The sequence below is a fragment of the Marmota flaviventris genome, chromosome 2, assembly GCF_047511675.1.
Source record: "Marmota flaviventris isolate mMarFla1 chromosome 2, mMarFla1.hap1, whole genome shotgun sequence".
NCBI classification, from domain to species: domain Eukaryota; kingdom Metazoa; phylum Chordata; class Mammalia; order Rodentia; family Sciuridae; genus Marmota; species Marmota flaviventris.
Genome location: NC_092499.1, coordinates 16,795,199 through 16,810,177, shown reverse-complemented (window position 1 = coordinate 16,810,177; position 14,979 = coordinate 16,795,199). Strand labels below are relative to the sequence as shown.

The following is a 14,979-nucleotide window of genomic DNA, read 5'->3' as shown; positions in this document are numbered from 1 at the left end:
CCATCTCTTTATAATAGTACTGAATGTAAATAGTCTGAAAAAATATGAGACCCATCAATTTTACTCTTCAGTATTCACACAGAAGAAATAAAAATATATGTCCACACAAAGACTTGTATGTAAATACTGATGGAATTTTATCTTTAATAATGGAAACTGGGAAGAGAAAACAAATGTAGCAATCCATATGATGGAATACTCTTCAGATGGAGCCAATCACTGAAATGCCATATGGAAAAGTCTCTATATACTGACTGAAAGAGATCAGTCACAAGAGTACACAGCACACAATGCCACTTTCAGGTTTTAGAGCAAAGAAATCTAATTAATAGTAACAGAAGTCACACCAATGGCTGCTTGAAATTGGGAGTGAGGGGAATGGAGAACTTTCTGAGGTGATGGCAACATTCAACAGCTTGACTGGAGTACCCATTACATGGGAGATCCACTTATCAAAGCTCATTGAACCATACACTTAAAATGGGACCATTCTATCATACATAAAGTATACCTATATATATTAGTTTGTTAAAAATATTTAGAAATTTGAACTAGAAGTCATTTAGACTTTGTTTTAATTTTAAATTTTTCTCTAATCTGATTTATTCTAGTAATTAGCTTCTTGTCATCAAAAGTAATACAAAATTTTATTGTGGCTTTGCCTATGTTAGACCATTAAAAATGTTTAAATAGTAGAATCAGTTCGATGAGTAATTCTTTTCTTAGAAAGAATTCCAGAACTTACTTTGCCCTCATAATAACTGATTTGCTTCTAAGAACTATACTAATGCTTAGATATACATCATACTAATGAGAAACATGCTCAGCTATACTTACATATAAATGCACTGGGACTTTAAAAAAAAAAAAAGAAAAAGTGATCTAACCATCCACATCATTAGGAGATGACCCAATTCTGTGAGCTAGTAAAAGTCTCCTTTCACACAAGAGAAGATGAATCATTCAAGGTTCTTTTGGTCGGTTCCCAGAGACTCACATGAGAGCAGGTCACAAAAGGCACAGTGAAATGACACATAGGAAAACAAGAACAACTCGTTCTCTAGGCCCACTTACAGCACTAGCTATCTTGGGTCTTCTCTCTTTTTCCAGCCACCTGGAAAAATGTACACCAAGAAGCAAGAGGGTTATAAGAACTACAAGTTAAAATTGGAAGAATTAAAGAATGCAAACAAACCAGTTAATCTGCTCATATTTATTATTGCAGAAATAGATTTAGAGGTAGTTTACTAATGAGGCATTTTTCAAACCATTCCATTCATCATATCCTGCAATTCAGAAGCATCATTTTAAAAAAGAAGATATAAAAAAGTACTTGTTAGAGTGTAAGAATAACATGTTGAAGTGGTTTTCAAAGAGCAGCACTTCTATATTCTTGGACTTCCTCTTGTAGCATCATCATCTCACCAGGAGGACATCAGCTTACTTAGACACACTATGGCACTCCTAAACACATCTCAGTGATGATCAATTCACAGGCACCTGCATCATCACTTGCAAATAAGATACAGGTTTCAAGGCCTGAACCACCCTAACCACTCCTGAATACAGGACCAATGAATGGTTTGAATTTTAAGAGACATGCCAGCTAATATTAAAGATTCATTTATCTTTCCTTTGGGATTAGTTCTAAGAAAATCTTTCAACAGGATCAAGCAAAAATATATCTTTCTTCTAGTTACTCTTCATTATTGTTAGCCTCCAAAGGCTCATGTACTGGTCCATCAAAATAAGAATTGGCTCTGAACCAAAACTAAAATGAAAGAAAATCTAGACAGGCTTCATGATGTGCTTGAGCTTCTATGATCTTGTGGCTTCTACATGAAAGTTGTCAAATTGTGCAAATTCAAAGGAGTGTGTTCCAATCGCAGCCCAGCCATTCTTTGGATAATTCACATGGATGTTTGTCCACAGCGGCTTGCCATTCAACATGCCAGAGGACAAAGAACCCTGGAGTGGAGAGAAATGCATCCCTTGAAAACATAGATATCATCTCTGAAGTTTGTTTCTTAATAAAATAGAGCCCACATACTTAGTGAAGCAAATGTTGTTCTCAATATTAACCACTGCAATACACAATTCCTAGAGTTTAAACAGAAGTTTGAAGTATGGGGAAAAATTTCTGGAATAACTAATAGAAACTACTTATTTAAATAGTTACCAAGGCACATGGAATATCTCAGTATTTCCTTGAACTCCACTCAAAGGTAAAAACAGAAATGTAATCCTTTTCATAACATTCTAATAAAGCTTTAGCAAAACTTTTGTTATTTACAATAGTTTCAAATGCAAATGCCATGGCTAACAGGCCACAGTTCTTCAGGTATGACTGTGCTGCAGCCAAAACATCTGTCCCTACCTCATTATGTATTTAAGGTCTTCATTAGGGACTTTTCACCCAACCAGAAGAGTTTTATTGCTTTGTCCCCATGTATAGCATATCACTAGAAGCCATAGGGAACTGGGTACCCTTAAGGTAGAAAAACCATCAGTTAAAGTGATGATAGGGCAGGGTGTGGGGTACAATCACTGACAGAGAAGGAAAAAAAATGTGTTTTCCTCATGATGCTGCCTTTCTTCTCAGGTCAGTGCTTAGATACCATGAACAATAAATGATAGGCTTTATTGTCATGATTGTGGCACATTCTGAACCTATATCAGAGCATGCCAACCTTAGCCAAACATTTAAAACCAGCTACTCTCAAAAGGTAATGGGCTGGATATCTAAAGCACTAGGCCCAAAACCAAAATAAATATGTTTTTTGTCTTTTTTTTTTTTTCTTTTTCAGTGCTGAGAATTGAACCCAGGGCCTTGTACAGGTTTATCAGCAGAGCTTGGACTTGAATCCAAGTCATCCAACTCCAAATTCAGAGCCACACTCCTATTACTACACACCTGTGTAGTTATCTTCAGCTCTAAAAGTGCTAACTAAACATCTTATGCCACTTACACGGCAGTGAATACCGAAAAACATTTTAACAGGTGAACTATTTGACAGTATCAACTTTTAAAACTTATTCATCAAAAATATCATAAGCAAAATTCAAATACACATAAAAAAGAGAAGAATACATCTGACCAATAGATAATAGGTTACTATCCAAAATTTATAATAAATTCATACAAATCCATCAAAAAAGATAAAAATAAATGAGTAAAGGATGTGGTCAAGCAGCTTCAGAGAAAAGAAGATACAAATAGTCAATAAACATAATAAGATGTGCAATCTCCCTAATTATTGAAGAAATGCAGATTAGTTTGGAAAAAATATTTAAAATCATATTATCATTGTTCCAAACTTGGTATAGTATAACTAGCAATATGGCAATAGCTATGAAAACCTACAATGTAATTCTACTTCTAAATATGTGACTAAACAGTACCATATGTGTACCTCAAGAAAGCACATTTAGGATCCCCCTCATAAAGGTAAAAATTGAGAACAAAGTTATGCCCATCAAGCCCATAAATAAATTATACTGCATTCAAACCAGATCTTTAACACATATTGTTAGTGCTTGAAAAACTGTCATTTTTAGTGATTGGTGGGAAGAGAGAACAAACTTATTCAAAACTTATTTGAATCTCATAATTAATTTCTATCACAGTCTAAACAAAATTATGAGAGGTCTACCGTGGGAGAGAACAGCATGTTATAAAAGGAATTTCTTTATGCAGTTTCTCTTTGGAACACTGTCAATCAACAACTCATTATCAGCCAGTGATTTCTGATGACTATTTTTAGATGTCCTTTGTAATACTCTGGAATCTTCTCTAACAAAAATCCATGGAAACCAACTTCTACAAAACTGTGCTTATAGTTGAAAAACAAATTATTCTAAATCATCAAAAATAAATTTATATGACTTTGCTTATACCTATAAGTTCCAATTAGAGTCTTGGTTCAAGTAAACTGGAAGAATAATTCAATTATTGATTTTAACAATTAGAATTTAAGAAGCAGAAAAAAATTTAAATTTTTTTTTTTTAATAGTGGTCTTATAGAGTCAGTTGCTGTAGTCATTGTGTGGTCACACTGACATCATTTTCATTCCAGAGATGAGTGGTTTACTGCTTCCATGACTCTTCAAAACTTAACATACTTTCTGCCATGTGTTTTACAACAGAAAATTCTAGAAAGGCATGAGGTCATTTTTCTTAATTAAAATAAGCAATCCTTACCTTAATTATTAATGTGAGTGTATACCACACTTTTGCTGTAACTTCAACACTTCCTGTGGTATACGTCATCCATCCAGCTGTGATGCAAAAAGATTATCTTAATTGATACATTTTTAAAATCACAGAATCATATAATGCAGTGGCATCTACATGGCACTAAGGCCAGCCATAATACAGAACTATGACCCTTCATTTCTAGCTCTACAACTGATTTAAAACAAAACATCTGTCATTTTGCCATATGTTCCATAAGCATGTATGACATCCTGTTATGGGCCATAAGCTATGTGTTTAAATTGCTCACAACCAAACTAGTCAGACAAACTTAGAAGCCAACGGTTGGATAATGAATTAGCATCTAATTCAAGTGTACATTCATAATTGATTAGACTGAATACAGAGGATAAGAGGGAGTACTGTCCGGGATGACCCTAAGATTCCCAGCTGTGAAAGTGCTCATCTGGTAATAGCATTCACTTAGAATTAACATGGAGAAAAGAAAGAGTTAATTTTGGGATTTATCATATTTGAATGACTGAGAAAAAGCCAGGATGAGACCTCAAACAGGCAGTTTAAAACACAGAACAGTGGGTACGCGTACTGAAGATACAAAGTTAAATTCCTAATTCCAGTTCTACCACTAACTATTTTTTGAGACTTCAGCAAAATCAATTCAACTTTTTGGCTCTCTGTTCTAGAAAATCAGTGAGATATCTTCCAGCTCAGGCATGCTGTAATTCAACAGTCCCTACTGCACCTAGTCAGGGTTAAATGCTGTGCCCTGCAGGACAAGTGCTCTGAAGAAGAATGAGAAAAGTCACACTGTTTTCAAGTAGTAAGTAAATTAGGAAGTAGTATTTGTCAGTTTTAAGCAGATGAATCCCTTTCCTTAATTTCTAAAAAGCACAATAGTAACATTTCATCGTCTTGTTTTTGGGAACAGGGTGTCCTCAGCATTCTCTCCCGCCCATCACTACCTCACCCCAGTTTACACAAATCCTATCATCACAGCCCAGCTCACTCTATACCCTAAAAACCTTTGCATGCTTATTTTTTCATTTATTGAGCTACTCATCTACACAAATTCAATAACTACATCTCTGAACTGTTGGCTATTGTTACATGTGTGGTCAATCTCTTCCCAATCAGAGGCACCAGCACTTTGCAGTAGAGCTCTTTATTGCTCCCACAAATAACAAGCAGATGCTCAAAGTAACATCCCATAGCAAGTCACGTGCTATTAAAAAAAAATCACCTACCTAGGTCACCAGTAACTCTGAAAGATCCATTTGAAAAAATCCAGAAAAAAACTCCTCTGGCACTTCTGATCAAAATACCACCTTTATTTACTCTTCCTGCAATAAATACACCTCCCCTATTAAGGGTTTCTATGTAAACGTCACACTGTATCGTCAGATTGCTCCTGCAGAATGAAAATGTTGATTAGTAGGCTTAATCATGACTTTCCTAATGCAGTACAAATATTCCATTTTACATCAAATGCTTCCAAACTTCTAAGTGAAGCAAAAAATGACTTGCTAAGTCTGAGTTTGTAGCTTGGATGAGCTTCAAGAATCTTCACTGATAATCGTTTTAAGTGTTACAAAACTTAAGTTATTTCATAGCTTCTATTAATGGGTTATTGGACAATAATATTTACAATTCTTAAGCTCTTTGGGATCATATTTCTTATTATGTCATTTGCTGGTAAACAGATAGAACTGTAGAACATCATGCTGAGCAAAATAAGTCAGATTCAGAAAGTCAAATGTTTTCTCTTAAATGCAGAAGTTAGGGAGAAATAGGAATTATAAAAAGGCGAGGTGGGGGATCTCATGAAAATGAGGGGGAAGATGGGAAAAGGGAGAAAGAGCAGAATGAAACTGATCAGACTAGGCCATGTGCATGTATGAACATATCCCAATGAATTCCACTTTTCTATACAACTATAATGTACCAATTTAAAAATAAATTTAAAAGATCACATTTTTGTCAATAATAAAACAACTTGCCATTCTTATAATAGTGAAATAAGCCGTTTTTCTATGAATACTAAGTAACAGTTTCTACACAATCGAACAAAAGGTTTATTCAAATTTCCATCAGCAAAGAGAAGCAATGAGAGCAATGCTGGGAGCCTCTGGGAAGAACATAAGCTACTTTGTGGCCAATTTCCACATTTACACCTAAGAAGAATTAAAAGCTCCTAAAGAAAGATATGAAATTCTTTCTCTGCAAAGATGGAATCAACTCTGTTGCCTCTGCTGCTGGGCTTCTCAAACTTGAGCAGTATTGGAAGACCAATTACGCTCAGCCCCTTGGCCCCACTGCCATAGCATCTGATTCACTAAGTGTGAGGTAGGCCCTCTGAATGTGCATGAATGTGCATGACTTCCCAGGGGAGGCTGTTGTGGTCCAGGAATCCCACAGCAATCCCACTACCATTTTTACCCTACAGAGCATCTGCTCATATAGAAGCAATTATACCCTGATTCTAGGCTCACTCTTTACCAAGAGTATATTAAAGAAGGGGAAAGATGCAGCCAGCCAAGGACTACCTGAGCTGTGACAATGAGCTCTCCTCCAGGTTTCTTTGTAAACACTCTCCTTTAGGAGCAATACAACCACTCCAAAGCAACATAATCTCTGGAAAAAAATTATTTCCTACTCTGTATCTAATTGCAAATGGGAAGGGGAAAAAAATTGCATGCAACCAAGAAAGAAAGCTAACAATCCAAAGTAAGACTAGGAATACCAGGAAATCTATTTGGGAATGAGGGGGGTGGATCTAGAATTACCTGGTTTTTATATTCCTCAGAGTTTCTTAAGAGAATTTTGCACTGTGGAGTTTTACTACATAAAGGAAAATATATTTAAAAGGAGTGTGTACAATGGGAACACAATCAGGAAGACCCACAGTTAATTATCTGGAGTGCTTTACAGGAAGATCAGACACTAAGTAATTTGAGCCCTATCTCATATATGCTGATACTAGAAGAAGCTTTCCTTGCCATAGATTGTCACCAGCATGAAACTTCTGAGGACGGGCACTCTCATGTACATCCCCAACTTCTTTTCTGGCTTATCAGAAGTTTGCAAGTATAACAGATACTGTCAGTTTCATAAACTTATTCTATTTAGAGATGGAATGAGAGAAAATGAAACTTTTTTCTTTTTTTCCACATCATATTCTAGAATAAGTGATTCTTTCATCAGAACTTGCCAGCTACTTTTGTATATAATGAATGAAATAGAATAAAGGTGCAGTTTACTCTTCCACAGCCACAGTCTCTAGGTTGTGCTGAAGGGGGAAAAATACCAATATATTAAGCAAGTTTGATCAAAGGAATGAATAGTTTATAAGCAAGGTAATTTTGTGATTGTCTTGAGATCCCAGTGACAGCTTACTAAAGACAGAAAAGTCTTAAGTAGCTTTAGAAGAGCCTCCCCTTTGTCAAATTGTTGTGCTGGTATTTAACAAAATCTGTAAGAGAAAGTTCTACTGAAAAACACAATTTAAGAACTGTCAGCACTGAGCACCTGAGAACTAGAACTGATATATTAAAACAGATCTACAGAAAAACTAAACTCATCTCCCCTCCCACTCTCAGGGAGAAGACACAGAGTACAGGAGGCTGTGAGGTGCAGGTAACAGAACTGAACAGAACCTCCAGGCCTGAGTCTGTCTTAGTAAATCTCATTCCAGGGCCTCAGGTCCTCAGTTCAAAAGGCAAGAGGATGACATCCCTGCCATAGGTAGTTGTGGGAAGTGCCTGTTATTGAGAAGTTTTCATTCCCTCCTTTCCTTAGTCAGCAGACACAGGACAGAAAGGAACATGGGATCAGCGTACATCTCCAAGCCCATCTGGCTGCCTCAAACAGAAGATGGAATATTGGGGAAAACAGAATAAACAGAAGAGACAAATGATAAAGGATCTTGGAAGTCAGGAACAGAAGTATGGAGGTGATGTGAGAGCAGGCAGATTTGCTGTGCATTCCCAAGTGGTGGAGAAACCTGTTGAAAATAGGGGTTGAGAAGGATGGAAACAGTCCTTTCCTGATTCAAATAACTGCTATTCATTAGTTCCTTTTCTTTCAGATTTTGTAACTCTTTCCCCGTCTCCATACTCTCCTCCACCTATCTCTTCCCCACTGCCTTATCCACTATAATAGATCATAGCAAAGATTATTACCACTTGGTATTAAATCTTTAAATATATGAGATTTTTGTTGTTGTCATCTTTGGATAGTAAATCTCATCATTCTACTACAAGTGGCCTCTCAATTTTTCTGGAGACTCACCCAGAAATGATAGTTTGAGTTTAGAGAGAGGTCTCTATAAGGAACAGGAGTACAAAGAAAAGTTAAACGTTTCCTAGATAGCTTACTTCCAACCTGATGATCAAAACAATGGGTCATGCCTTTTACACTTAAACCCACTGTTATGCTCTAGATATGAGGTGTCCCCAAAAAGCTCCTGTTAATACAGGAATATTCAGAGATAAGATGGATTATGAGGACTATGACCTAATCAGTCCATCCTAGTTTGGTAACTGAAGCCAGGTGGGGTGTGGCTGGAGGAGGTAAGTCCCCAGGGGTGTGCCTGAAGGGTACATCTTCCCTATGGCCCCTTCCCTTTCCACCCTCCCCAACTCCTCTGCTTCCTGACCTGCCATAAACAGAGCAGCTTTTTTCCCCTGGGCCCTTCCCCCATGAAGTATTGTCTCACCATGGGCAGCTCTTGAGAATATGGAGTCAGCCACCTCTGGACTGTGACCTCTGAAACTGTGGGCCACAAATAAACTTTTCTTCCTCTTAGTTGTTCTTGTCAGGTGTTTTGATCCCAGCAACACAAAAGCTAACTAAAACACCCATCCACCTGTATCATAAGACCATAGCCACAAATGAGAAAGTAACAAACCCCAAGGACATGTTCAGAAAATCCAGTTAAAAGTTTCTACCTCAGAGACAATGTGATAAATAGTATGTTAAATAAGAGAACAAGCCACCAAAGTTATCCTAAATTAGGGAAGAATTCTACCTATTTTCCACAGCGTTGTAAGATTCCAGGGACAAGATAACTAAAAATTTCTTAGACTTACGTCAGAGCTTGGTTCTAGAATAGGGATTTATAACTGGGAGTGACGCAATACAAATGGGATAAAGACTTTTTGTAGCATTCTGTCGATAAGCAACTCAAGAAATTTTCAGAGTCTTCTTTTCCCTGACCAGTTTCCAAGTTTCATGGCTTGACATTACTATTTATTATCTTGAAATCTGGAATGCATGTGTTCATGTGCATACATGCATGCATGCATGCATATTTGTTTTTCCACAGAAGAATTTACTAGAAATAGGAAAAAAACAGAAAAGAACCACCTAAAGCAGGTAATTAGACTTTCCACAAAGGCTAAGAAAGTGTAAGTATACTATTCATCCAGCAGGTGGCAACACCAGATCAACAAATCAATTCCAGCAAAACAAAACCACAAAATCTATATAAGTAAATATTAATTACAATTGGGTCCAAATTTTTCACTTTTTATATTAAAACCAAATTTCTCCTGAAATAACCAGTATTAAATTGGGCTAATACGAAGGAGGAACATGAAGACACCAAAACAATTTGCTGATTAGTGGGTGCCATGATATTCAAAAATTATTACACATCTGTTATGATCTTGTGCAGGGAGGACTACTGAAAACTCTTTGACATCCTCAGTGTAGATCTGGCTGAAATGACCTTGTAATTCTGGGTCCATTCTGAAGCATCTCACATACCAATGGTAATCTCCTATAATGCTGATTGTGTTGGCAGCATCAGCCGTCCACGTGATAGGTCGCTGATTAAGAACTTGGCGCAGCGTGTAGCGATGCTCTCCTTTGTCTTCAATATTCGTATAGTACTCAAATACACCAGTCTGATCAGCAAAATTTGGAGGTTCACTAAAAAATGGGTAATCTGTTCAAAACACAACAAATTCTGTTTAGTATAAAAACCTTACAGAATCTGATGGTACATTTTGAAACACTATTGAAAATTTCTAAATAATAATACAGATAACCAAAATTTGGCGTTCAGATATAACAAAGAGATTGACTTTTACATCATCCAACTTTTACCCATTTTTATCTTATTCAAGTAGTTTAGAGACTGCAGTACAGTCAGTTGGCTAAAGATCACACAGACCAGGTAACAAGGAGGGCTAGTGAGTGGTAGAAGTCTCCAAATGGTGGAACAAGCAGTCCTGAAGCCAACAAGAAGTTTAAATTCTCTTTAGTAATGCTAATACCCTCCCTCTTACTCTCACATAGGTACAGAATTTTTAGAACAGATTACAAAGCCACCTGACTTTGTCTATGAGGCCAATAATCCTGTATAACACCACTTATTAGTTAACAAATTTTGTTGCTTACTGAGTGATCTAGGAATATAATCACAAAAACCATTTCTCTTACTATTTTTTTTCAAATGGTTCTCCTAATACACCTATAATCTGAAACTTTTCTAATGGTTTTAAGACAGATCTTCCCAAACACCAGCTATAATATACAACTCCCAGACACAACTAAAGGGTTTATGATGATGTGGATTACTCATCATCAAGAACAGTTAACTGCCCCCTGCAGCACTCAGTTCACAAGCACCATGAAAAGACAGGCATTCATATGTCCTAACTGCCACACAAGCAACTAATGGTCAAGGGAGCAGTGGCAGAGTTACAAATCTTAAGTTCCACTAAAAACAACTTAGAATTATAACTTTCATTCTGACAGTAACCTCTCTGGCACTGAAAAATCCAGATAAGATTTGCCTTGCAGGAACATAGAACTTAGGTCTCATTTCACCACACAGAGACTTAAAAGCTTGATAAATATGCTTGTGATAGTCATTCCATGATGCATGTAGTTTAACAGACAGAAACTGACCTAGTCCTGCTAAAGAAAGAAGCCAAGGAAATTTTTAGTGAAAAATACTTACCAACATTGAAATCATCCTTATAAGAGAGTGGGAAGGACTGGGATTTGGGAGGCAGTGGGTGGCTGCCTTTGCGGCCTGTGGTGAGAGTGGTGAGTGTAAACAGCTCATCCTCTTGCAGGTCCAGGGTGAAACGGCCACCACTGTCAAGGAGCTGAAAAACATGTTGCTGGGTCAATGCCAGGGGCTATGGCTCATCTCTGGGACAAAACAGCTTTTTAAAAACCAAGTTTAAGGAAGAGCCCAATTCATTTCTGCTAGAACTTCCTAAACACGTGTGAAAGACACATTAATACCAAGGTCCGTGGGATCCTTTTTTCTCAAGTATTTTAGAAGACTTTATAATATTAATTATAATTTATAGAAAGAAAAATTAAAGCATTTTACTTTGTGGAGGGAAGAAGGATTAGATGATTCCCAAGTCAATTCTTTTTTTTTTTTTCCCCCCATAGGTAGCACTCCTGCAACTATCAGAAATGCAATATTTATATTCTTATCATAATTGTATTAATGAATTTAACCAATATAGGACAATATATCTGTTCACAACTTGCTTGGTGAAGCTAATCAAGCCCTATCCTCCACCAATTTCCTGATCTATTTTCCTTTGAATGTGAGAATTTTTTTCCCACTTAGGTTTCCTACCTCAGCAGCCTAAGCTCTCTTTCTGGTAGTAGACTGGGAGTTGCTAGATAACCTCTGGCATGAACTAGTGTTTTGCCTGCTTTCAAAACTAATAGATCTTTCTGTGTTTTCATTTTTTAAAAATCACTGTTATCTCTTATTTTTCTCAGCTTTTGTGGGGTTTTTTTCTTTGCTCGTCAGTTGCTTCAGATCTACTTACTCTAGTTAGCCCTCAGAATTCTGTCACTGTGCTACATTATTTACATTAGAGCTATAGAACTCTTTTCCTTATATTAGTTCCTAAAATGTATTTCCCTGCTGATCATGTGTTGCTGTGAGCTTCTCTTGTCTACCTGATTTTTAAGACTTTTTCCCCCCTAGTTATTTGCTTAATGTCTGGGACAGTATGAAGTCTATTATAAAAAAGAAAAACTATTAAGTATGTTTTTTTCATAATTAATGTAAAAGTTTTTCTTTTTTATAATAGACTTCATACTGTCCCAAGTCAATTCTATAGGCCTATTATTTTTCATCATACTGTAAGCTTTTTATAGTGTGTATGTATTTAATACATGCAATTAAGAGGCCTGTTTATTTCTTTTAGGATTTTACTAAGAAAGAAAAATCCATAAAATATTACTGTTGACTCAACTATTAATCCCAGAAAACCTTTAACAATTAAGAAAGAAAATTTATGCCCTATATGTTCAAGTTTAGGTTCATGTCACATTTATGATCTTGACAACTTAATCTCTACATTTTTTCCCCCTCACCTTCAAAATGAAGGGGAAAACTACATACTTCACAGAGATATTTTGAGAACTAAACCAGATGATGTTTATAAAGTACTTAGCCTAGTGTGTGACTAACAGCAAACACTCCCTATGTCATAGCTGTCCTGTGTTAAATGCAGACCTCTGAAGACATTAGAATCCCTTGCACAATTAATGTAAGCATTAAATTTATGCCCATTTTATGAGACTTTGGAGAGTTTTGGGTTTTTTTTTCCTATTTGGAATTAAAGAAGTTTAAGTATCTTCGCTTTAACAGTAAACTGATGGTCAGATCTATAAAATATATAATGCTATATTCTGGCTCAGAAATAATATTCTTTTTCCCCTGGGAAAAAAAATCAGGTTTGTTATGTTCTTTCTAGCAATTTGTTATACAGAAAGTAGAGACTGTTCTGTTTTAGATTTTTTTATGTAATGGATGTTTCATCATTAATAGTGACAAGCTAATTATCAGAACATTAAGAATGATCAGAAAAAGTAGGAAGATTTGTGTCAATTAGGTGAAGTAATGTGCTTGCTTGAGCCAATTCACTTGTTGAAACCTTTCCTGAGAAACCTCCATGCTAGGTACTGAGGCAGGCCCCTGGGCTGAAGCGAAGTAATGCAGTTTCCCAATCCTCGGGCGTCTACTATAATGGGGAAACTGTTAAACTGGGCAGCATACAGGCCAAATGGCTATTCACTAAGACTGGTAGAGAAAAGTTTCAGGGGAAGTGACACTTGAGCTGAGTCTTGAAAGATGACAAAGATCTGAAGAGAATCCATCCCAGAAGAAGAAAAGAACAGATGTAAAGCACAGAGGTAGGTAAATGGGTGTGCCATGCTCTGAAAAATTGAAGAGGTCTCGTCTGTGAAGAGAGGCCAGTTTAACAGGACAAGCGTCTAGAAAGCAGTCTGCCACCTCATGAGCAGGTACGAGGGTCATGCGCTATGCTAAGGGATATGAACTGACAAAAAGAAAGTGCTGGGACATTCTAAACACAGTGCTGCCAAAAACCAGACCTGCACTGCAAACACAGCACGGGCACAGGTGATGATGGCTGGTGAGAGTCATACTGGAGGCTGGGAAAACAGGAGGTAGTTTCTGAAATCCAGGAGAGTGATAATGAGGAGCTGAAACAGGCAGCAGCAGAAGTAGAGAATAAGAAATGAGGAGCAAAAACACATGGATAAGAGAATGGTCCACAGTTGACCACCAGTGGGATACAGAGGGTGAGTGGGAAAGACAGCCTCACGTGAGACTTGAATTTCTTACTGGGGCAGCCAGGTTGGTAATGGCACCAGCCACCAAATCAAACCAGTATCTAAGAACAAAACAGTCCCATAAATATACAAAATTTCTATAATACCTTAGAGGATTTCTATTTTAAAAATCAGGATGCAATTATATCTCCATTATGCTTCAGCTATAAAATCAATGATCAATTAAAAACTCTTTTTCATCAACTTTCTGTTCCCTTTTACTGCTTTACTGTTGCAATACCCAAAATATAGGAATTTATTTTAAAACTACCCATAGAGAATCCAGTTGTTTAAAAAGAGTTCTCTCCAACGGTTTTGCAAGTTTGGTATACCACACTTGTAGCTCTGGTATATCACTCTGGGGAGAAAACACAAGAAAGCATGGTTCAGTGATCCATCCCATACTTTGGGAGAATTTCCAAAATCAGTACCAGTAAGAACAGAGCAATGATGATGTACACTATTTCTCTCTACCAAAAGAACTATCTCAAATTCTAAACAATAATGTTTTGTTTTGTTTTTTGTTTTTTTTTAAGAGAGAGAGAGAGAGAATTTTTTTAATATTTATTTTTTAGTTTTCAGTGGACACAGCATCTTTATTTTATTTTTATGTGGTGCTGAGGATCGAGCCCAGCGCCCCGTGCATGCCAGGCGAGCGCACTAACGCTTGAGCCACATCCCCAGCCCCAACAATAATGTTTTTAAAAATAGGAAAACATTGTTTACATAAATACTTTATTTCCTTAAACACTAAAGAATTTTGGTCAATGTTTTAAAAGATTTTAGTGCCTTTGCTTAAAAAATCCTCATTATTTTACCTGTGTAAAAATCTCAAAGAGAGTACTGCATTTTCTCAATTCAAATCTAATAAGAGGTAGAAATAGCAAAAATCTGGTTTCTTATTTGTTTGGTTTTGTTTATTTGTATTTAATATACTCAATGCTTAAACGTTTCTCAGACCATACAATCACTCTCAGATCACGAAGAACAATTTTCCTGAAAGTGACTTCTGTTAAGTGTTCCTCAAAACCACAGAAAGCTTTACCTCCTATTGGCTTCTGTCCTGTTTGATTAAAAGGAGTCATGTGAAAGAAGATATCAGAGCAGTTACATATTTATATGCAAATTGTTAGTAGTTC

At 36.6% G+C, this 14,979-nt stretch overlaps 1 protein-coding gene across 6 annotated transcripts in view; it reads right to left on the bottom strand.

The window, feature by feature from the left end:
- Nucleotides 1-1,198: 1,198 nt before the first annotated feature.
- Nucleotides 1,199-14,979, bottom strand: part of Galc (galactosylceramidase) — a 70,187-nt gene continuing 56,406 nt past the window's right edge. For 4 of the 6 annotated variants that reach the window (XM_027931575.2, XM_071607626.1, XM_071607625.1 and 1 more), the window contains 6 exons: nt 14,112-14,198; nt 11,184-11,334; nt 9,983-10,163; nt 5,461-5,624; nt 4,202-4,278; nt 1,199-1,968 (listed from right to left, as the gene is read on the bottom strand). In XM_027931575.2, the coding sequence (XP_027787376.1) occupies nt 1,819-1,968; nt 4,202-4,278; nt 5,461-5,624; nt 9,983-10,163; nt 11,184-11,334; nt 14,112-14,198 (810 nt within the window). In that variant the 3' untranslated portion in view covers nt 1,199-1,818. Of the gene's footprint in view, nt 1,969-4,201; nt 4,279-5,460; nt 5,625-8,930; nt 9,081-9,982; nt 10,164-11,183; nt 11,335-14,111; nt 14,199-14,979 lie in introns of those variants that run through there. The other 2 variants (XM_027931577.2, XR_011706546.1) reach the window with 2 other exon arrangements.